The 21,950-nt window shown below is 41.0% G+C and overlaps 1 protein-coding gene and 1 pseudogene across 1 annotated transcript; both read right to left on the reverse strand.

Annotated features, from left to right (window-relative positions):
• Positions 1-19,669: 19,669 nt before the first annotated feature.
• Positions 19,670-20,451, reverse strand: LOC131765196 (small nuclear ribonucleoprotein-associated protein N pseudogene; annotated as a pseudogene).
• Positions 20,452-20,583: 132 nt separating this feature from the next.
• LOC131765503 (SNRPN upstream reading frame protein-like) lies at positions 20,584-20,816 on the reverse strand. Its single transcript, XM_059079144.2, has one exon. The coding sequence runs from the start codon at positions 20,814-20,816 to the stop codon at positions 20,595-20,597; it is 222 nt and encodes a 73-aa protein (XP_058935127.1). The 3' UTR covers positions 20,584-20,594.
• Positions 20,817-21,950: the final 1,134 nt, after the last annotated feature.

The following is a 21,950-nucleotide window of genomic DNA, read 5'->3' on the forward strand; positions in this document are numbered from 1 at the left end:
TTATGGTATCTCATTAGGGTGTGTTTATATAACCTGATACTAAACACGTTTTCAGATTCATGCTCCTTATTAAAATCGTGAGCCACATTTGATTTTTAGTTGGAACAGCAACAGAGTCATTTTTACTATTAAGAGGGGTAGCTCTGAAGTTATTCCCAGAGCACAGCTATTCTCCATACAAACGTGGGGACTTGCCCTTTTATAGCTTCAGCGAGCATGGTCTTCATGGGATGGTCCACTGTCCTCTTATTGCTTAGAAACGTCTAGGTTATTATCCATAATGCAGAATAGCTAATGTCATAGGATTTTTTTTTTCTTTTTCTGGAAGGAAAAAAAGAATCCCGTTTATTCTCCAGTTGTTTTCTCATCAGCATCTTTGATTTTATGAGTTAGCCTCAAATAATATTAACACATTGGCTCTGGAGAGATACATATCTTCACATCTGAGCTTCTGGGGTTTTCATAACGAACACTACCGGTACCGGCAGTGTTTGTATGAAAGTGGCAAATTAAAAAAAAAAAAATCTTAACATTGCAAGTAGTGTTAAACAAAATAATGACTTTCACATGGTGAAGTCTCCGTTTTGTAAACTGATCCTGTGAGGTAACTCAGGAGTCAGCCGTAAATAGTGTCTCAGGGTATTTCAGTGGAGTCAGGGGAAATAATGACCTAGAGGTACTGTAAATAGTTTAAATTATTGGAAGGTCTTTCTAAGAAATGTAACGTAAGAAGGGAGAGAAATGTTTTTTCTCTATTGTGAAATGAGTACCCTTTTGGAGGTGATCCAAATTCAGAATGCAAATATTTAGAGAAAAAGACTATTTTTCGAGAAAAGCAAAAACTTTACTTTTCCTACTTGTTTCACAGAATCTAGTTAACACAATCCAACCAGGACTGAAAAAAGAACATCCAGACAGAAGCACAGATATGTTTATTTCACGCTTGCATTTTAAACTAAAATCACAAGGCTTTGAGAGAAAAGGGGGAATAGACTTTCAACAGCAACATGTAGAAAACCTATGGAATGGGTATCATTACTCATGAGAGACTGAATATTGTTAATCATGTGAGTCCATTTTAACCAGGTTTATAACTTTAACTATAATCCTGGAATTGTAGTTCACAAGCTTCAAATCATCGCTATCTATATTTGGCCTCAGAAATTTTAAGTCAGAACCTGTTCTCCGAAAAGAAGACAGTTTCTCTTTATTTTGCCCCTGGCATGCTATTCATTATTAAACATTAAAGGTGTGTCAATTACTTTCAAATTTGATTATTATCCCAGTTATTCTACCAGCGAATCAAGTCTTTCTAAAGACGTTTCTGGCAGTGACTATGAGCTGATGTACAGAATAGAATTATATGTGCTTTTTGTTTCCTAGTTCACCATAGCTACTGGCTATTTTTTTTTTTTTTTTTTTTTTTTTTTCGGTACGCGGGCCTCTCACTGTTGTGGCCTCTCCCGTTGCGGAGCACAGGCTCCGGACGCGCACGCTCAGTGGCCATGGCTCACGGGCCCAGCCGCTCCGCGGCACGTGGGATCTTCCCGGACCGGGGCAGGAACCCGCGTCCCCTGCATCGGCAGGCGGACTCTCAACCACTGCGCCACCAGGGAAGCCCCAGCTACCGGCTATTTTAATTCACCCAGCCACCCCACGACCCATTACCATCATCCCCAAATAAGATAACAGGATGACTCACCCACTTGTTTTAATCGCTGTGAAATTGAACTTCCAAGTTACTCTTTGGCTAAATACAAGAGCCAGTTTCATGTGCTTGTTTTAAATGGGGATGAACCGAGTTATCCTGAGGACAACTCTTGTTGTATTAACAGCTTCACAGTTATTCGGCCTGAGGTGTAATTATTTTACCATTATTCCATGCAAAGCTCTTAACAAAACAGTCATTCCCTCCATTTAAGCAGAGAGTTTTATAATTTATTACATCTCTTTGGTCATCAACACACTATACAAACAGTTGGCCACCGGTGACCAATTACATTAAGGTTAAGCAACATAACTTTAAATTAGAAATAAGCTCATGTATCTTCATCAAGGGCCTGCTGTGTTTTCACTGCTGTTTATGAGATGATACTAAATGTGGATATAGAGCACGCTCATTGGGACCAATTCCTTTCGGCCTGAAAATAGGAAAGTCTCCAGTGTACCCGAGTCCAGAGCTAATTAATGGGATAACATCTGCTTTAAGCATTCAGCTGGAGTAATTTCTATCAACTTTCCAGAGAAGGTGCAGGGGACACTGTCAGAGAACTAAGTATCTATCATGAGCCGTATTAAACTGTGACAGGCCTGCAAAAGCACATTTCTGTCCTGGTTTTGTATTTATTTAGGGTGTTGCAGCTGTCAACACGGGGTTTCCTCCCACTCTGCCTTTTTCTTCAGCACGTGAATAATTGTTTGGGGGTTCATAAGCAAATAACCTATTATATATACACATAGGCCAGGGAGCTGTTCATGTTTTCAAAACTCCACTGTAGGAGAGATAAAAGACAAGAATAAAACAGCCATGTTCCTTCTGAAACAATCAGTTTTCGCCACAAAGACATTTATGTTGTTTTATCGTATTACTTAAAAACGCAGCAGGATTTGCTAAAGAGAAATACCCACACTGTAAAGCTTCCGAAGGGATAAGCCCACTTATTTCATGTTATTTCATGTTATCAGCTCTTGTACAACACAATTCCAGCTTTAGTAGTGACTAAATAAAGGCACCTGTCCTGTGTGGCCATTTACATAAATCCAACCTGAATGGAGGAAATGAAGTAATTCTCTGACAACTTAAAATAAGGGATGTGTGAGGAAGCAGCAAGAACAGCAATTGCTTTGTCAGAGGTTTCCCACCAATTCTAATTCTTTATTCATGTACTTTGTTTGTTTATTTCCCAGGGCAGTAGGACATAGAGTTCATTTTAATTAAGATTTCAGGAAGACCTATTTCCATAGGCCTGCTCTTTTGGAGTAAGGCAAATGAGTACACTTCCTATACAATCACACAATCAAGCAAATGGTACCAAGCTTTACGGTTCCAATGGTCAATGTAAAGAGAGAGGAAATATAACACATTGTTTTTAGTGTGTGAGCTGACTTATGTTGATGTCACTTTTTAATAATCATGGACCCAATAGGTGGCATACATAAAATATGATCCTGAGGAATAAATGATAATAACGACCATTTACCTTTACCTGGAAGCTGATGGGGTCAAAGGCCAAATGTCAGTTCACAACAAGTATGGGGGAATTCACGGTCTAAAATCCCACAACCTCCTAAAAAGGATGTCACTCAGGGTTATTTAGGGAAATGAAATTGAGAGGAGCATCAGGATATTTTTAAAAGAACCTTAATACTTATACCATAGAGGAAAAAAAGTCAGCATTTTCTTTAGATATTTAATAATCCTATGAAATTTTTAATATTGCTAAATTGAAATTGTGGCTGTCCCCAGTTCACATTATTTATGCAACAATCTTGTAGTAAACTAATAAGTTGTGTTGGTTAATTGCCAAGCTATTTTGCATACAGTTAAGTTGTGCATATAAAAATACGCATGATGAAACATGTAGTATTTTATAACCCAAAGCAACTAACATGCTCATACCTAATGCATGCACGCACACTGTAACCCGGGACAAATTGCTCGTGTTAGTTACTACCACAGGCTGGCAGGCCAGAAAATACATTTGGTGCCTAATATGCATAAGCACAGAAATATGGTCAGGCTCATTACTGTAATAAAGCTGTGATTTGCCAGCAGGATCAGTAGAAACACACTTGAAGCAGTCTGTCCCTTCCACTGGCTCGTGTGCCATAAAGCAATAAGGTTGTAACAAGGGTGAATCCTCAGTTCAGTTGGGCTACCTTGTCTGGGTTATTTGAACCCTTATTTGCCTTCAGGGGCCCATTTGCTTGTCCTAATGTGTACACAGTGATAATGTAGCCATTTACACAATAAGGAAGGTCTGCAAAACAGGAGTCTGCTCGGCAATAACATGAGGGAGCAAGAGTGTAGGGAATTGGCAACTGTTGGTCCAGTGACATAATTCCGTGGAGTCTTCAAATCAGAGAGGTGGCTTTTGAACGTGTTTGAGAATAAGTAGAGTATTGGACAAGTAAAAAGCCAAGTGGATATCTTTTTAGTGCTTTGATGAAATTAGAAGCAGGTTGATGAAAGAAAATGCCTTGGGTCCTCTGCTTGAAGTTTCCGTATTACACAAAAGGCTCTTGAAAAATTATAGAATTTGCATTGAGTAGAAGGCAGGTTAAGATGAAAGTTTGCTAGTTGGAGGAGAGACATTAAGGGCTCATTGCCTATGGGAAGGGACATTCGGTAGTAACACAAGGGAAATCTGAATGAAAAGGTGAAGGCCACGTGGCCCTGCAGTGGGCCATGGTGTCCCCCGAAAGCCCTCAAGCATCTTGGAGTGCTGTCCTTGTTGCCACAGTCATTGCATAGGCTTGTGAAGGACATTCTTTGACAGTCGAGAGCTAGAAAATTGAAACCCAAGTTTGAGGTCCACTAACAGCAACTTTGAAGATCAAATGGTACATATTTTACTCCTGTTGCTTTCTTTTATGCTTTTCCTAGCTTTTAACGAACGCTTGTTTTGTATTTTTACATACCCATGTAACAGACTGAAGAGCTGTCGGTGGAGTATGCGGAAGAAAATTACCAAGTGAGGAATCTGTAAAGCACGCATCTTTTGCGAGGTTTGCAAGAGATTCTACTCACCAACCAGAAAAAGATAATTCAGAAACTTGCACATTCTGTTACCGGCATTATTTACCATACTTTCCTATAAGTATCAGAAGTGCCAAAGAGACCTTGTTGCTCTGGCCAACCTCAATGAACTGCTTCTTGGAACACTGTGTTGAGAAAGATTCTGAGGTTGCATGTGGTCTCACATGCATGAAGGGGCGAATGGTAGAATGAATTCCAGATCTCCCACCCACAGGTACCAGATTTCTAGTTCCAGATATCGTTCACAGCATCCTATCCTCTCACATCTGAGATGCCCTTCTGCATCCCTCATGTTTCAAGAGGCAACTCCACAGAACACTTTCAGAACTTCTTCATCTTGGTGTGCTAGGAACATTGGGTGAGGCTATATAAAGAATCATTACATATCACACACATTATTGATTATGCTTCTGCTATACGTGTTATTAAATATGAATAATTTTTAGTCACACACTTTCAGGTGGAATAGAGAATATATAAAAATAATGTTCTATTTATGCTGATTCTCTATGGGACCTGGGCAAGCCATGGTGTAAGTAAAAGAGAAAGACCCGTAGCTAATGAGGAGCATATCCAGGTTGGCCTGATGGAAAAATGGAGAAGACAGCTCTTGGGGGAGTGTTGTCTGCAGGGATTTAGAAGATTTGAACCCTGCTGCCATTATTTCCCACTGGCCTTCAGTGGTGTCTCAGATGCCAGCAGAATAGATACTGTGAGTGGATGTATCATCTCCAGGATGCCCCAAATTGAAGGGAAACAAGCTACTAGGCAAGGGTCACCCTTTAAATCGATAACCCTATTCCTTATTATCAGATCAGCTACTCACTTCCAAAGAGAGGACAGGAGTCTATGGGAACCGCAGGATTTTTTTCTTTTGTTATTTTAAAGAGACGAGACGTAGAACATGAGCAGCGAAGAACTACTCTGGGAAAAGTCTCTCCAGACTAAGCGGATCGCGAAGGCTCTGGGTTCCTGAGAATAAAGGATGTCAAAGCAAATCAACACACCTCTTTTACACACTTCCTAGATGCTCTGGGATCTATCGCATGACACACAGGCACAGCACGAGCACATGTTTGAGGGTCACAGATAAAATGGCTTAGTACGGGAGATCTCAGTCTACTTTAAGAGACCACTTATCTTTGTGTTTACTTATTATCAAAATTTTGTGAAAAGTGTGATTTTTACCCTGTATCAGAAGACACAGAACTCCAGCTGACATTTTTTCATTTACTCACTTTTGAGAGCCTTGTCACTTCTGAGAATTCAACATTTTTTCCCCCACGTGGGTATTTTCGTTATCACATTTTACCACAGTGAAGCCTCCCTGCCTCTGTTGCTCTGCTTATAAGCACAGCCTCTGCCCTTGAAGTGCTTCTGCCTTCATGGAAGAGGACTGATGAGACAAAAGGAAGAGAATGCCTGCCAAGATTCAACGTTATAAACATCTCACAAGAGCGGCAAACAAACAGCAGGCTGTTGGTCAGGGCATGATCACATCTGGGCCCCAGAGGGAGACAGGCACAGCCCAGCTCAGCGATGGGCCATCCTTAGGGAATAGGCCTAAGACATGCTTCAGGAAGATACTCAGGGCTGGTCCTTCAGAATGGAGGCTGTACCTCATCCTAGGAAGAAAGGCTCCTGCAATCATAGTACGAACATCAGCCTGGGACCATCATTTGTGGCCACTTTGATCATTGGTGTACTTCTTTCCAGACTGGGTCTTTTATACTTGAGGTTCCCAGGGGAAACACTGGTTCAGGGAACAAAAACGGCTATTGATGTTTGGTTTACAGGCATTCCTGTACTTTGACTTTTCTTGTCTTCCTTACTCCCCACGTTCCCCTTCCTTTCCACCCCCACTGCCTCCCTGAGGTCTCCCTGGATTTGATCTACTAACCTGGGTGCTGAGGCTAGATTGGAAATCTTCTGAAGGGTGCTTAACATGCCAGAGTTAACAGGCCTGCCTGGGCCAGCTGTCATCTCAGAGCTGCCACAAACTCCACGGATTGTTTGGCAATAAAAACCAGCTATAAAAGTGTGAAAAATACCAGAGACCCAAAGGGAGAGGGAGGAGAAAGGGGGAATGGCTCTTACACCCTTTTAGTGGACATCTGATTTATTTTTTAAATGGAAGAGCCACTTTTATAGCTACTGTAGTTCAATTATCTCTAATTTTACACATTTTATGCAAATTCTCAGCATCTTAATTGCAAATGAGAAGGAAACTTATTTTTTAAAGCAGAAAAACAAGGTATAGTTTCGTATTTTCTTTTCAATTTTTAATTCCTATTCTTGGTTCGGCACCATTAAACTTTTAAAACTCTTTTTACACTGTTGTTTAAAATTATGTGTAATTTAAAGCACACTCACATGTTCACAAACACCCATAGTCTTAAACAAGTAGCTAATTTTATTCTTAGACCTCACTCTCCCTCTTGGAGAAGATACTCTGATGTTCTCCTACGTATAGTTTCAAAGGACTGCAAAAGAATATACCCAAAAGGTTTCACAAAGAAACTCAGTGTCTTACAAATCAAGCACACTGGAACATATTCTAAGCATCAAGAAACTTGGCTGCAGGTTTTTTGCCTAGATGCTCAGATTTCTAACCAGGAGTGTGCTGGCAGATGGGTGACAACCAACTCTCTTGAGAGGTGACAGCTAACTCTCTCTGCTTTGTAGCGCTTGCCAATTTCCATGGTGTAAACACTCCTGCTATGACCCATTTCAAGCTACCAACAGGATACCAGTGAACCTGAAGGTGGGAAGATACGGGCTCTATTGGTTCTCATTAGCAGAACTACCTCTAGCACACCACTACTTTCAGCAATTTGGACATGCTTCAGGGATTTCAACTGGCTTTCTTCTCATGTGGGGTCTCTAGAGGTAAAAAGCCAAAGGAAAACAAGTTTTCCACACTGGATAAAGATTTCAAAGATTTTACAGGCAGACAGAAAACTTAGAAGTATGCTTCCAAATCTAGAGTCGTGAGTTTTTGTCAAGAATCTGGCAATTACTAGCCACCTACCCTGTGCCAAATCTTTGCCATGAAGTCTGTATATTCACGTCTAAAATGTGAATAATAAAGTGTGCTCTGTTGTGGGCCTATCTTGTAATAGCAAAAGAGCTAACAGCTGTGGAATCACTTGACAGACTGAAAGGGATATGTGAATAAAAGCTAAATATCTTCATGGTTTATTTAACAATTACTGGTTTACTCAACAAATATGTCCTGATGTCACCATAGGAAACAGAAAGATGTACATAACAGAATACATAGAATGATTCTTCAATAAATAGTGATTAGTGTTTTCATCAGGATATTCCATCCTGGCCATGTGTGGAGAATTTTAAATATTTTTCTGAACACTGAATCTTGAGAAAAATTAGTCAAGAAATCAGGAAAAGGGGAAAAAGTACTATCACTCTCTTGTGAGGATGAAAGCTTAATTTGGATCTGTGCTAGACTTCTCCATTGAAAAGGAAAAAGAGGGCACTGAGAATGTTCTAATTAAGATTCTCTGAGAGGAAGGAGAGAGGAGTGTGCACAAAAGGTTTCAAAGATGGTGGCTAAGCTAGCTCCAAGCCTCCTCACCCTGTTACCAACAATATTACATTGTAACCTTCCTCAATGGCCCCCACAAAAAATTTGTGGCCAAGAGACTATCCAGTCCAGGTCCTCTCTTTCCTTAACAACCATATTTCATTCTAGCACATCAAGCAGAGGGAACATAATCATTTGCCTCCAAAAAAAACTCCAGACTCCTCTGCAAACAGAAGCAACTGGAAACACAAAGGAAGGCTGTGTGGGTAGCACTTCTCATTAGGCCCTCTGCCTAACAATAATTAGGCTTGCTCCCATTACTGTTGGACTCCGGGCAGCTGGTCCAATACTTATTTTTCCTAGAGGAAAATGAAGAGTATGTATGAGTCCCCGACTTTTACTTCTCCTCTTTCCTCCTTTCCCTTCGTGACTTCATGCTGGTTTGCAATTTGTGTTTTCACCACTGCAGTTAATTCGAGACACAGTCAATCAACTCATAGCCTCCTTAGTAATGGAAGTGCCTCTGAATAAAATTGCGTGAAGCTCAACACTTCGATGGAGAGAATCCCTACCAGCCCTTTCATCTTGTATTTAGCCGGCTACCCTTCACTGAAGTTACATTTATAGCATAATTAATGAAACAAGCTTTTCTTCTGACTTGCCTAAATAGCACGGCCGGGTGACGTGGAAACTATTTGTTAGGAAGTGCTACTACCTAAATGGTCTGAGACCTTTCTACACAACCCCTGACAGCTGAAAAAATATTCCATCTTGCGCATGTGACTGAAACCTGACAGGCTGAAAAATACACATGCCTCATAATGCATGTCAACAATTTTACTATCTGGTACAAATGGAAACTTGCTGAATTTATTCCTTAAAATGCTTTTTATACTTTCCTTGGTTCTGGCTTAGTGGTATGTATTTAAACGTCTGGGAGAAATATTCAAAAGAATGAACCACATAACTTTACTTGAGATGCCTACATTTCAAACCAAATACTGGCAGATCAGTGAGTATCTAGGTTAATACTCTCCTTATTTGATTAGGATAATCCACAGAGACACTGACTTACTCCTTCAGATCCTGCCTTTTAACCAATCAATATGTCTAGGGTTATGGTTTTCAGAAGGCAGGTGATAATTTTGGAGATAACATCTCAAGGTGCTGCTGACATTGAGATGCATATTCAATATGTTCTTGGAGTGACAAAACACAGCAATGTTGGAAACTCCCCCCAGAAATACATGCACAGTGCACACGCACGCCCAGGATGCCACTAACCTTTCATTCTTGAAGCTCCAATATAGATTAAGCACACTGGCTCTTAGTAATGTCAATGAAAATTTGAAAATTCAAGGGGTGGGCAGTGACTACCTTTCCCTCAGATGGTCCTGTCTTTTCAGTGTAGGGAAACCCCTACAAGGAAAGGAAAGAAGCAGCTTTCCACCCAAAGGTCAATCGTGCGGATGGGAGGAAGAGCCGTGGAGGGCAGCAAGGCAGTGAGCTGGTAGTTTGCCTGAATTAGCACGTGTCACTACCTACACAAAATAGGGATCACACGAGAACAAAGGAAGGTGAGGGAAAATAAAGGAAAAACATTAGACATGGATTTTTCAGAATGTCATTAAAATGTATCTATTTAAATTTCACAGGATGAAAATTATCTGCCTGCTTTGTATTAATCTTGCCTTGACTGAAATTAGTTGCCAGACCTCTGTTTATAGCCTAATTACCTTTTCCTAAGGAAAAAAAAAAAAAAGAGGTAAAAGAAATAACAATAAATCTGTAATGGAAAAGCTACAAGCTTAGAGTATTAGTACAGATTGGGGATGGTTCTAGGAACAGGGTATGAAAATAACCTAAACAAATCTGGAGAAGCCTTGTGTTCCTCAGAAGACTAGGATGTTGTTGGTTCTCTCCATATTGTTTGGTGGCATGGTTATGACTCCTGGCCACAAACACTTGTGAGTAAGTAGTGCTCAGGGCAGCTACAGTGTAGTGTCTATTTTATTTGGCTCTCTTACCCAGCCAGCGAGACAATCGAGGGTTCACACTCGAGATCATGGGTTGGCAATATTTTGTGTTAAGGGCCAAATGACAAATATTTTAGTCTTTATGGGCTACATCGTCTCTATCACAATTACTCAGCTCTGCTGTTGTGGTACAAAACAACCATTGACAATATGCAAACAAATGAGCGAGACTGTGCTCCAACACAATTTTATTGACAAAAACAGGCAGTAGGCCAGATTGGGCTCCCAGGCCACAGTTTGCCAAGCCCTGCTCAGGACAATTCAACCAATGGAATGTGGGAAGAAACCAATGGATGCACAGCATGGCATAGAGTAAGTGTTCAACAAATGTATTTTGAACAAAAATGAGTGTCATTTAAGCTAAAAAAAAAAAAACCCAGAGAGTTTTTACTCAGTAGGAGAAATATGGAGCTACCTCCAAGTAAGAATCCATGGGTTAAAAAAAAATAGTTTTAGTGAATTCTTATAAACAACAAAAATAAGTAGTAGATCAATATGATGGGGACACAGAGGCAAGATAAACAAAAACACCCGGCTTACCAAAGTTTAGCAAAAGGCAAAATTCTCTTCACAAGTAGCCATAGAGAATGATACCATATTACGACGCCATGTAATAACTGAGCTTTACAAATATGCCCCTCTGTCATCAACATAAGAGAACATCGCAGGAAGTGTTAGCTAAGTCAGGGCAATGCAAAATGTATTTTTTAAAGATATGCCTCAAAATGAGCAGCTTTTAAAAAATGATCTCCCTTGAAAGGATGAGCTTCAGTTATGTCATAAATAAGCACCAGATTTGGGAGGAAAAGTTCTGGGTCTCAGCCTTGGTACTTCTCCTTGTGTTGTTTGGCCACTTTCCCCATCTATAATACAAGGGTTGGACCAGGTGATCTGTGATACTCAAACCCTGACTCTAAACTCCTGTGATTCCAATGCCAGCTTCACCTATTTGTTCTTTGAATGAGAGGATCCCTGACTTATTCTAATATGCTTTTTACCTAAGGGTGTAATGTTGAATTGCCTTTGTTTTCTCCTCTACTGAGCAAGTTTCCATTCCATCCCAACCCCCTCACAGCAAGAGTCTCATCTTAAATGTTAAGGTAGCCCATCGTCCCCATAGGTAGCTAGGGACAGGATGCAGTCAGGACAGCAGCCAAAGACCCCTCTCCAGGCCGAGCCTGCAAAGTCATCCTGAGCAGTCCTCAGCTGGAGGGGCTTTCCCCACTCAGTGCCTGGACCATTGCCAAGAAGATCTGTCCAGCTGTAAGCCTGATTTTATATAGTTATTTTCACTTATTTTTTATTTCACAAGATGTAAACGAATCTGTTTAACTAGGAAATCACGTCCCTTGAAAGTGATTATAACCTAATTTGACATGCAGTATTTGTATACTTATTCTAGTGTTAGGATGCATTCACTGTGTTTACATAAATAGAGATTTCTGTATAATTACTACAAGATAATGTAAAGAGTTAATCACATGAAATCCCCCAAAATCTCATTTGAGTGAATTTTTTTAACTTGAATTCCAAAATGTTCTCTAAATCTTTTTTGAGAACCTTACAGAAACATCTACTATTGTCACCCGTTCTTGTTTGTTCATTAATTGATACAGTCAGATAATGTACTGTGTGCCCAATATGTACACAGATACCGATAAAGATAACAAAGACACACCTATTGCCTTCAAGAGCACTGAATCTAAACAAGTCTGGTACCGCATCACGAAGAAAGGTAAACTCTGCCTTGATCTTGTCTGCTTATCTTGGATAATCACTATACTTTCTTCATGAAAAATACAACGGAAGAAATACACAAGAATGCTTTGCATGAAAAGGAATATCAAGAGGAGAGAGAGAGAGGCAAACTTCGCATGAAATTCTAGAGGAAGGGCTGCAAATATTTTAAAGTCTTCTTCTTTTCATATTTTATTGACAAGGGAAGGAATTTCCCCCAAACTGGAATATTTTATTACCACTAGGGAGGAACGATCACATAAAGATCGATCCAATAGCTCTTTACTTATACAACAATTTAGGAAAGACCTATCTGTCTATCTTCCTGAGGTTAGGTAAATGCTTCTCTTTGCACTCATTTGCCTTCATTCATTCCGTTTATACCATATGCTTGCCTCTGCCTTAGCATCTCTGAGGGTTAAAAAATTAGGTAAAAGGCCTACCAAAGTATACCAAGCTGTGTGTATGGCAAAAAGAGGGCTTGAAAAATGTCTACGATGGCATCTGTAGATGTTAGGAAGGTGAGGCTGTCACTGCATGTGTACACTTCCCAAACACCATCCTCTCATCACTTTCACTGGACGCTGCCTGCTCAGGTGGACCAGGGAGGAGAAAGTATCTTCACTTCTCCTAGGAATGTTATTCCTCCATCGCCATGTTCCAAACCTTCTCTCAAATCCTCGGGCTCTTATTTTTATTGTGTTTTCTAGATGACAAAGACATTTAGACATAGTTATAAAGTAATGTCTTCAGCAAAATAGAACATCTGTATTTTTTGAGGATGACTTTTGTACAGTTCCTATCCACAATTTGTCAGAATGAGACACAGAGATTCAGGAATAAAAGAGATTACAGGAGTTGCCTCTGGTACCCTTAAAAAATCCAAGACGCTGTTTTAAACCTAGGATCCCAATACTTCCATGTAATTTTATTCAAATTAATGTACACTGACTAAAGTACCTGATATGCCCAACAGTTCATGAGTTCAATTAATTTTCTTCAAAAGAAGGAATAAAAAGTACATACCATTTGGCAATAAGGTCCTGCAGAACTAAAACGTATTGTTTATTACAATGAGCATGGCATTATATCGCTATTTGTTGAGCTATTTATACACAAACTATTTCTATAAAAGAATTATTCTTAAACCATTAATTAGGCAACCCTTAAAATGATGCCTACTGGTAAGCTAAATAACCATGGACAGCCTACTTGCTATGTACGTTTTTCATGCAAGTTCCATTTTGTTCTCCCATTACAGATGCAATGTAGCCATCATGGTGAAGAGTCAGAATAATGTGCTTTGGATGTGCTATTAGTACCATGTTCCTATGAGCAAGTTACTCAACTTTTCTGTGCTTTAGTTTCACTTCTTATAAAATGGGAATAATAATTCCCATTGTTATGAGGATTTAAATAACTTATCCATAGAGGGGACTTAGACCATTGATCGGCACATGAGAAAGACACAGTAAATGTTTGCTATTTGTAGTAGAAGCAGCAGTGATCACACTGGCCTTGGATGGCATTTACATACACTCACTGCGGTGTTTTCCTTGTTCATTTTTATTCAACCTATCTCTAAATTCTAAGCCCTTGTGGAACATTATCAATGCCAATAGGGGCCTCAGGTAATGACAAATTATCCATTTAAGTGTACGTATTCTCCCTACCCCCGAAATCCCCACTATATTTTAATCGTCCCTTAAAGTGGCTAATTCTGAAGGGACTGTGTCCATGACCATTTGTTTATTTTGCATATTGGACATTTCTAGTGGAAACACTAGACACTCATAATGACGTTAACTATCAACAATATAGGAAGCTCTCTGATAAAGTTCCTTTTTATTATCTACCTCTCCTTTTGGCCTGCTTCCTTTCTAACTGAGCTAGCCCACACACCCAACCCAGGCTTCAGAAGGTAAGCACGTGTGAAATACAGAATTTCCGAGTTCCACTTTCCTTCCACTTCTACCAATCAGTGCTTATTAAACTCTGAAGGTAAGTTTACTTATTCTTGACATGAGTTCTTCGCGATAATCATCGTAGGAAAAGAAAGTTAGTTCTCTTGCTGCATCTATAGTATTTTCTTATAGCGCGTCCAAGCCAACTGGATCCAGTCTAGTCTAGAGGGAATGAAAGGAAGTCTCTGAGGAGAGTCTTCGCAGAGGTGGGGGAGTCCGCAGGAACACCACGTGTCCCAATTTTGAAGTGACTGCTGCAAATTAACATCCTGTCTCCCCTGCATTCCCGACAGCAGATTGAATATTCTCTTCCTCCAGGTGTCTGTTGATTGCCTGAACTGTGATAGTGCTGTTTTAAATGGCAAGGGGATGGGGTAGATTTGGACTTATCCAAATCAGAAACACGTTGGTTTGTGACCACCTAGAGGGGTGGGATAGGGAGGGTGGGAGGGAGGGAGATGCAAGAGGGAGGAGATATGGGAACATGTGTATATGTATAACTGATTCACTTTGTTGTAAAGCAGAAACTAACACACCATTGTAAAGCAATTATACTCCAATAGAGATGTTAAAAAAACAAAACAAAACACGTTGGAAGAGACTCACAGTCCAATCATAGACTCTGTGAGGCCTCCTGAGGGTTGTCGGGTTTTCGGCAGAATATTAGTTGGTTACTTAACATATTCTATTGTCTTCATTAAAGGCTTTAAATCCAGCTTTGCTTAATTTTACTAAGTAAGATACCTAGAAAATAGTATCCCTTTTCCTCTCCATTGATATAAGGGGAAAGCATTCCCCTGAATTAGTGCTCTTTCCACATGGGAAAGAAAATGTGATGCATGGATGTCTGTGTCTGGTCTACTACTAAAACGTTCATAACATCATTTAATGCAGATACTCTTCCTTTCAGATTTTTCAATTGAGGGACATGAGAAATAGGGGGTTTTTTTGTTTTCATTTAAATTTTCTCTAAGGTCTAAAATGCAACATTTTGGATTTGCGAAACTCAAATAAAAGGCAAAATATATCAGAAGTGTCTTGCTAAGTGTTATGTTGGTTTCTAAATAAACTTAGGAAAGAGCTTTATTCCAAATAGGATTAACATTCCTCTGGCTCACCTTCTGCAAACATAACTTGCTTCTGCTGTGGCAGCACACTCAAAGGGGGGAAATATTAGATGTGAAATTTATAAAAGGTGGCACACAGAAAAAAAGCAATGCTTCAAAAAAAGCAATGCCTCTAAAAAGTAATATATTATTATTAGAGAAACAAGGTGATTGAGTGATGTCACTCATAACTTTTCTCCAACAGCTAGAACACCTGCTCCAACATTGTTTTTGTTCAGATTTGCTTTCTTTGTTTGGTAGAACTACTTACTGTAATAATAACTACATGAAGTCATTTACCAAGGTGACTAAACTATCTTCTGTTAGGGTGTCAAACTGCCCCAAACTGGAAGACCAAATAAGAGTCTGGATGCTGGACTGAGAAACAGGCTTACTGTGACAGACTGATGGCTGTGCTCATCTGTACTGTACATGCTCCCAACGTGGGCTTCACTGCCTTTGAGAAATTCTCACCAAGACCCAAGGACCAGTTTACAGATTGCTTTTCTAACTTTTCAGTGAAAACAACCCAGACTGGAATGAATCAACATGTTTAAAGGACTGTTAGGCAGCTCTTCTCTCTCCCTAAATCTCAGTGATTGTTACAAAGATGAAGGGTCCAGTCATTCCTCTACTTCTGAATTGTCATTTGACCTATGAGTTACTGTCATTTGACCTATGACCTATCAAGTTACTGGGGCCCTATTTATTTCTATTGTGTGGGAAGAAATCCACCTTATTTATTATTGGGATCAAATATAGGCGAGAGACATAAATGTGGTTGAAAATTTACAAGTGTCTGGTGATCAATATTAATAACAATTTTGGGAATTATTTGGTAAAAACTTATTATTAATCAGTATCTAAGAATAGCTTGGGGGTTGTAAACACACTTCTTATACCAGATTCCTGCTTTATCCACTTATCTAATTTATATGTCTTAGAAATATCTAGCCATCTCAATGCCATACGTCCTTGAAGCACTGACATCTGCTATTCTAGAAAAGGTTATTTCACATGGTTTTCCATTATAACAACCGAACTTACATCTTAATGGGATTCAATAGGGTTTCTAGAGTAGAGGGAATAATAATTCATGTCTGAAACTGGGGAGCTATGTCCCCCCTAACATCTCAAATCCAGTGATCTGTCAACTCTTCCAAAGTACGACTTGATTCTTCCATTTCTTACCTTTCCCATTTTTGCACCCCTCCTCCAAACCCACATCACCTTTCCCAAGAATACTTAAAGGTCCCCCAACTCACAAATGGTCTCTTCTTTTCCATCCTTCCTCACTCCAATCCATTTTCCACAGAGCAGCCAGAATAAATTTTTTCAAATGTTAATTAGATTATGTCATTCAGTGCTTAAGTTTTGTTTTCAGTTAAGCTTAGAATAAAATCCAAATTTCTTAACTTTGCTGATAAAGCCCTGTAGACTTTGGTCCTTCTCATTCTCCTACCACGTCTTGTTTCATTTTCCCCCTTTCAAATAGTTCAGTCACAGGCATGTTTTTGAGCTCCTTGAACATGCCAACTCTTTGCATAAGCCATTCCCTATACCTGGGATGCTCTCATCCCTGTCTGAGTTCTCAGTTCAGATGTCTCTTCCTCAGAAAGATCTTCCTTGATTGTCTAGTCAAAATTAGATTCTCCTTACTACTTTCTCATAGAACCCATTGTACTGACCACAGTTTAATTATGAGTCTGTGTCTGCAATGTTTGATGTCCATCTCCCCTACTAGACTGGCAATTCATGAAAGCAATATATTTTGTTTGTTTAATTTGTTCAGTATGGTATATCTGGTACTTGTATACTGTCTGGCACACGATAAATTCTTTTGAAGAGAGGGAGGAAAGAAGAAAGAGAGAGAGGAGAAAAGAGAGGGAAAAGAGGGAGGAAGAATGGAAGGAAGGAAGGAAGGATGGAAGGGAGGAAGGAAGGGAGGGAGGAGGAAGGGGGGAAGGAAAAAATGGTAGTCAACTAGCATATTTTCATTTTTACCCATTTTGTCACTGACAAGCAATGTGACCTCAAGTAAGTCATATAACCACTCTGTGTCATCTTTCCTGCATATAAAATGATTCAGCCTCATCAGAGATAGGAAGGTAAGAGGGGAGCATTTGGTAAGAGTGCAATCTGCCCTCAAATATGCAGACAGTTCCCTGCATTTGGGAGAAGGAGGAAAGTTGGAGTAGAAGGGAAGAAAACCTAGAAACAAGTTGGTCCTACTCTGGGGTTGGGTCTCTGGGGGTACAGGAAGGGTAGGGGGACAAAATCCTGAGATAACTTTATTTTCCCAGAGCAAAGAAGACCTGTCCAGGGAGATAGCAAATCTAGTGAACTTCCTCACTGCTGGCATTGCACAAACACCATGATTTTCCAGTGAAAGAGAGGGGCCCAGAAGAGGCCCTGGGAGACCCTGAATGCCTCCTAGGTAAGAATGAGGTGTGCCTCAGTGATGAACTGCATGGACTGGTGGTTGTGGCAGGATTGACACATGCTCAGTGGACAGATGCCCAACCAAGGGCAGACGCCCTGCCCGCTCCGGCCACCTCCATCACCTTGGTACTACTGAAGGCCCCAGAAATGAGGGACAAGTTCGGGGATTTGATGGGAGGAAGCTGAAATGACTGAGATTACATTTCTTCCTCCTGCAGATTGGGGGCTTGAAATAAAAGGAGAATAATTTACGTAAAATAGTTACATATTCTTATGCACCTGAATTTGTGAGTTGAACTCCAAACCTGCTACATAATCATTTTGATTAATTTCCTTTGTCTTCCACCTCATCGACCATGCACTCTTTGTTCCCCTCATCCTTCACTCTTGTCTGATTCTCTGTCTCCATCTATCTTCTCCTGGTCTCTTCCTTTTGTTCTGCTCTCTTTCTCCAGCATTTTCCTCCAGACATCTCCTTGGTACCCTGCACTGCCTTCCAGCCCACGGTATCCAAAGCAAGAGAAACTGAACCCTGAAATGGTCACACAGTCTGTTCTCTGCCTTCATCATGGGCCCTCCAAGCTCTGCTGCCTCAGTCATGTTTTCCAGTGTTTTATAACCTCTTGTTCTCACCTGCTCCCCAAGTAGCTTTTCTACAGTCTTTTTTTTTTTCCTTTTCTCTTAGGACTCCTCTGTGATTTTACTAATAACATTTCCACTGAGCAAAACAGCTTATAAAGAAAAAGGAAAGAAGGATCTCTGTGCCTGTGAGATAATGGCCAAAATTCTTTGCCTGACTTTCAATACCTTCCCAGAATGGAAGATTCTATGCCATCCCTGCCCCCACTAGTCTCTCATAGAAGCCTTTCTTTCCATATGGACCTGGATCTTTAGCAAATTCATATATCTCTTAATCTTATCTAATTCGCTGCTTTTGCACAGTCCTTTCCCCTACCTAAAGTGGCCTCTCTCCTCCTCTTCACCTGTGCTAATTTTATGTGTTAAGGAACAGCAGAAGATGTTCCTGAACACTTCCTGTCCACTCTAGCCCACATCATCACCCCCCCTCACTCCAAAGCTTATATCCTTATATCCTGTATCCTTCTCTTGGACCCTATTCATGTACTGTCATATGAAGTCACCTATCTCTTTACCATATACATTTTTCCCTCCTGAGTGAGATTATTAGCTCTTCAAAGTTGGGAATTTATCTTTTATATTGATACTATTATTATTAACAATGAAAACAGTGTTATATATGTAGCAGGTTCCTCCTTCAAGATGCATCAAATGACATTTATTGAATGAATCCATGGTATCAACTGAATATATGTTTTTTAATTGAATAATACGATATGGAAGAAACAAAGCAAGCACGTATTGGATAAGTGAATGCCTGAAATGAAGCCAGCAGACTGCCCAGATGTTCTCACCCATGGGGACAGTTCCACAGTTCCAAGTGACAGTTGGATGATATTTACAAGGCTTAATACCATCCTTACTGACTTATCTCAAGTTTTCACTGATATCAGAAATAAATGTTTTTGTCATGGAGCCTAATTTAAAATTCTTGGCATATAGAAGCATTTTATTCATAAAATGACTGCTTATAATTATTTGTTTTGTTTTAATATAATTTAACTCAAAGTTACCAGATAGAGAACATTAGATTTTTCTGATGGCCCAGTAAAGCCAAATGCATTTCAGAAACAAATCTGAGCCAGAGGGCATTATTTTACAGATGAGGACACGGGGGTGCAGAGAGGCTAAATAATATGTCCCCCAAACACACAGCTAATTGGTAAAAAGATCTGGTCTAGAATACAGATCCCTTGAGTCCCCATACCATATTCTCTTCTACATCCTGCTGCCTCTATTAGTGAAAGAATGAAAGGACATTCTGCAATACAGACCACCCCCCAATTATTTTTGTACAACAGTACCTCACAGTTTAATTGATCTATGTATTTATCAGCTTATATTAATGCAGCAGAGGGGACAAAAAGCTCACAAACTGTCCACACATTTCACAAGACACACTTCAGGAAAAAAAGTGACTAAGAAGGACCTATAGTATCCTAGGATCTTGGTGGGTGCATTCCTGGGGGAGATGGACCTCTTATTCCTGGTGGAGGGGGTCTCATTCCTGGAGGGGCATGCCTATTGGCGTCCCTTGAGTAGGAGGAAGCCCAATTGGTGGGCCCATGGGTGGTCTCACAGCAGGTGGAGGAGCCATAATTCCTGGAGGTGGTGTTACTCGAGCAGCAGGTGTAGGTGCAGTCCCCCGTCCTGGTGGATACTGAGTTGGAGCTCCAGCAATGCGGGCAGTAGCAGGAACTGCAGCAGCTGTGATAGTGCCTCTTCCCTGTGGGGTCATTACCTGTTGGGATGGGCCCCCAACCACTCAGACAAGGCCTGCTAATCCAGCAGGAGCCTGGGGCATTGGAACACCGGTTGGAACACCTCTGCCAGCTGCCCTACCGACCCCAGGGCCTCCTGCAGCTCCAGCAAGTGGTACCCAAGCAATGCCAGTATCTCTGGGGGTTGGTCCCTCCACAGTCATGGAAACCAAGTTCTCCCCACGCAGCAACACCAGACCCCAAACCCGCTTTTCTTCACGCTCTGGCTGCTTAGCATTCTTTGGCTTGATCTTCCTGAACTCATCACAATTGCAGAGCATCAAGTTCATATGCTTGTCAAAGGCCTTAAAGGTGCCAGTGAAGATCCAATCATCTTGCAGGACACACCTCATCCTGAGTCAATGTGCTGCAGCATCTGGCTGCTCTTTCCCACAGTCACGATTGCTGTTCCACCAAATCCAATGTCCACAGGAAAGTTTCAGGATCCTTAAGACCTAAGGGAAGGCTACCGATCAAGGTATGATGCAGGTTCTCCTACGAACAATGCAAGCTGGGGCGGAAGCTTCGAACAGTAGATAGAGCCTGTTTTTTTTCTTTGTTTTTCCTCTCTTGGAGTCAGCTACCTCGGTGTTCCAATACTGCTTTAACCACCTCTTGGTATCTCAGCTAAGAATGCCTGTCTCAGTCCCACCTGGAAATCCACCACAGGTACTTGCTGCTGCTGCTGCTGAGATCGCCTTGGGTACACGTGACACTCCTGGCTGTTCAGTGAGGCTGTTCTTCTCCATTTGACTTGGACTTCTACCTCTGGTACGTGCTGGTCTGTGGTCCATCTCAGGTGTAAACGGTCCCTGGCCCACTCCATCACGCCTCTGGCCGCTCTTCAGAATACAGTGTTAGGCATCTCCAGTGGCCACCCCACTCTAAGCTGCCTTTGCTAAGGTGGCACCAACTAATAGGTTGGCTCTCCCCGCCAATTTTTTAAATGAAAAAGACTACAGCATAACCTATATCATGCTGTGTGTAGGAGAAGCATAATTCCCAGCACCCTAAGCAATCCCCGAGGCAGCTCCTCTCAACACAGGCAGGATTGAAGTTGATGTAAACTTGTGATCCAGGACTAGGTGCACATGGGACAGCCAAGCTGATTTGAAGCCAGTGCCAAGACTTCAACCCTAAAGGTGCAGGAATGGCCAAGTTGAAATCAACCACCTCCACCTCACATTTGCTTTGTCTTTCAAGATCCTCAAATAGCCATCCCTCCTTAGTCAAGTCCCTCATCTGACTTTAAACTTGTCTCAGCTGTGTTAAAAGGAGGCCCAGTGGCCTAGTCCTCCAATGTCACCTATGTACCTATTATCAGTGGCCTGCTGATGACAAGGACTTAATCCACTAACACAGGTAGGTGACACAGAAAAACAACAACAAAGAAAACTTGGCTAATTAACCAAAAGATTGGATTTCATAGCCATTTGTTGTTAGCTAACCATGTGGATTTGATTCAGTCTACACATTTGTATCAAAAGGGGGTTGGAATAGAAAAATGCTTTTCATATAGTGTTCCCAGGAACACTGGGGTCTCCCAGAGGGACCGCTATGGTTTTATCAGGTGAATTATCAGGTTAGGCATCCACATCTCCCCAACCTGACTTCAATCAGAGCTGTTCTATTTTAATCTACATTAGTAACCTGCTTACGCTTAATCAAAAAACAATCCTGTGGGAACTCCCTGGCGGGCCAGTGGTTAGGACTCCTCACTTTCACTGCCGAGGGCGCGGCTTCAATCCCTGGTACAGGGACTAGGACCCTGCAAGCTGAGCAGCGTGGCCAAATTAAAACAAACAAACACAACAAAGCAACCCCCCACACACACACAAACACAATCCCGCTTTAAAAACAATAGTAATAAAAACAAAATTGCATTGTAAATCCACATGTTCTCCAATCTATGAGATATCTGGGGGCAGGCTGGGCCTCACAGAGCCTTTCCGATCATACC

Source organism: Kogia breviceps, chromosome 11 (assembly GCF_026419965.1).
Source record: "Kogia breviceps isolate mKogBre1 chromosome 11, mKogBre1 haplotype 1, whole genome shotgun sequence".
Taxonomy (NCBI): Eukaryota; Metazoa; Chordata; class Mammalia; order Artiodactyla; family Physeteridae; genus Kogia; species Kogia breviceps.

Coding starts and splice junctions, on each gene's coding strand:
- LOC131765503 (XM_059079144.2), bottom strand. CDS start 20,816: ATGGAGTGGGCCAGGGACCGTTTACACCTGAGATGGACCACAGACCAG.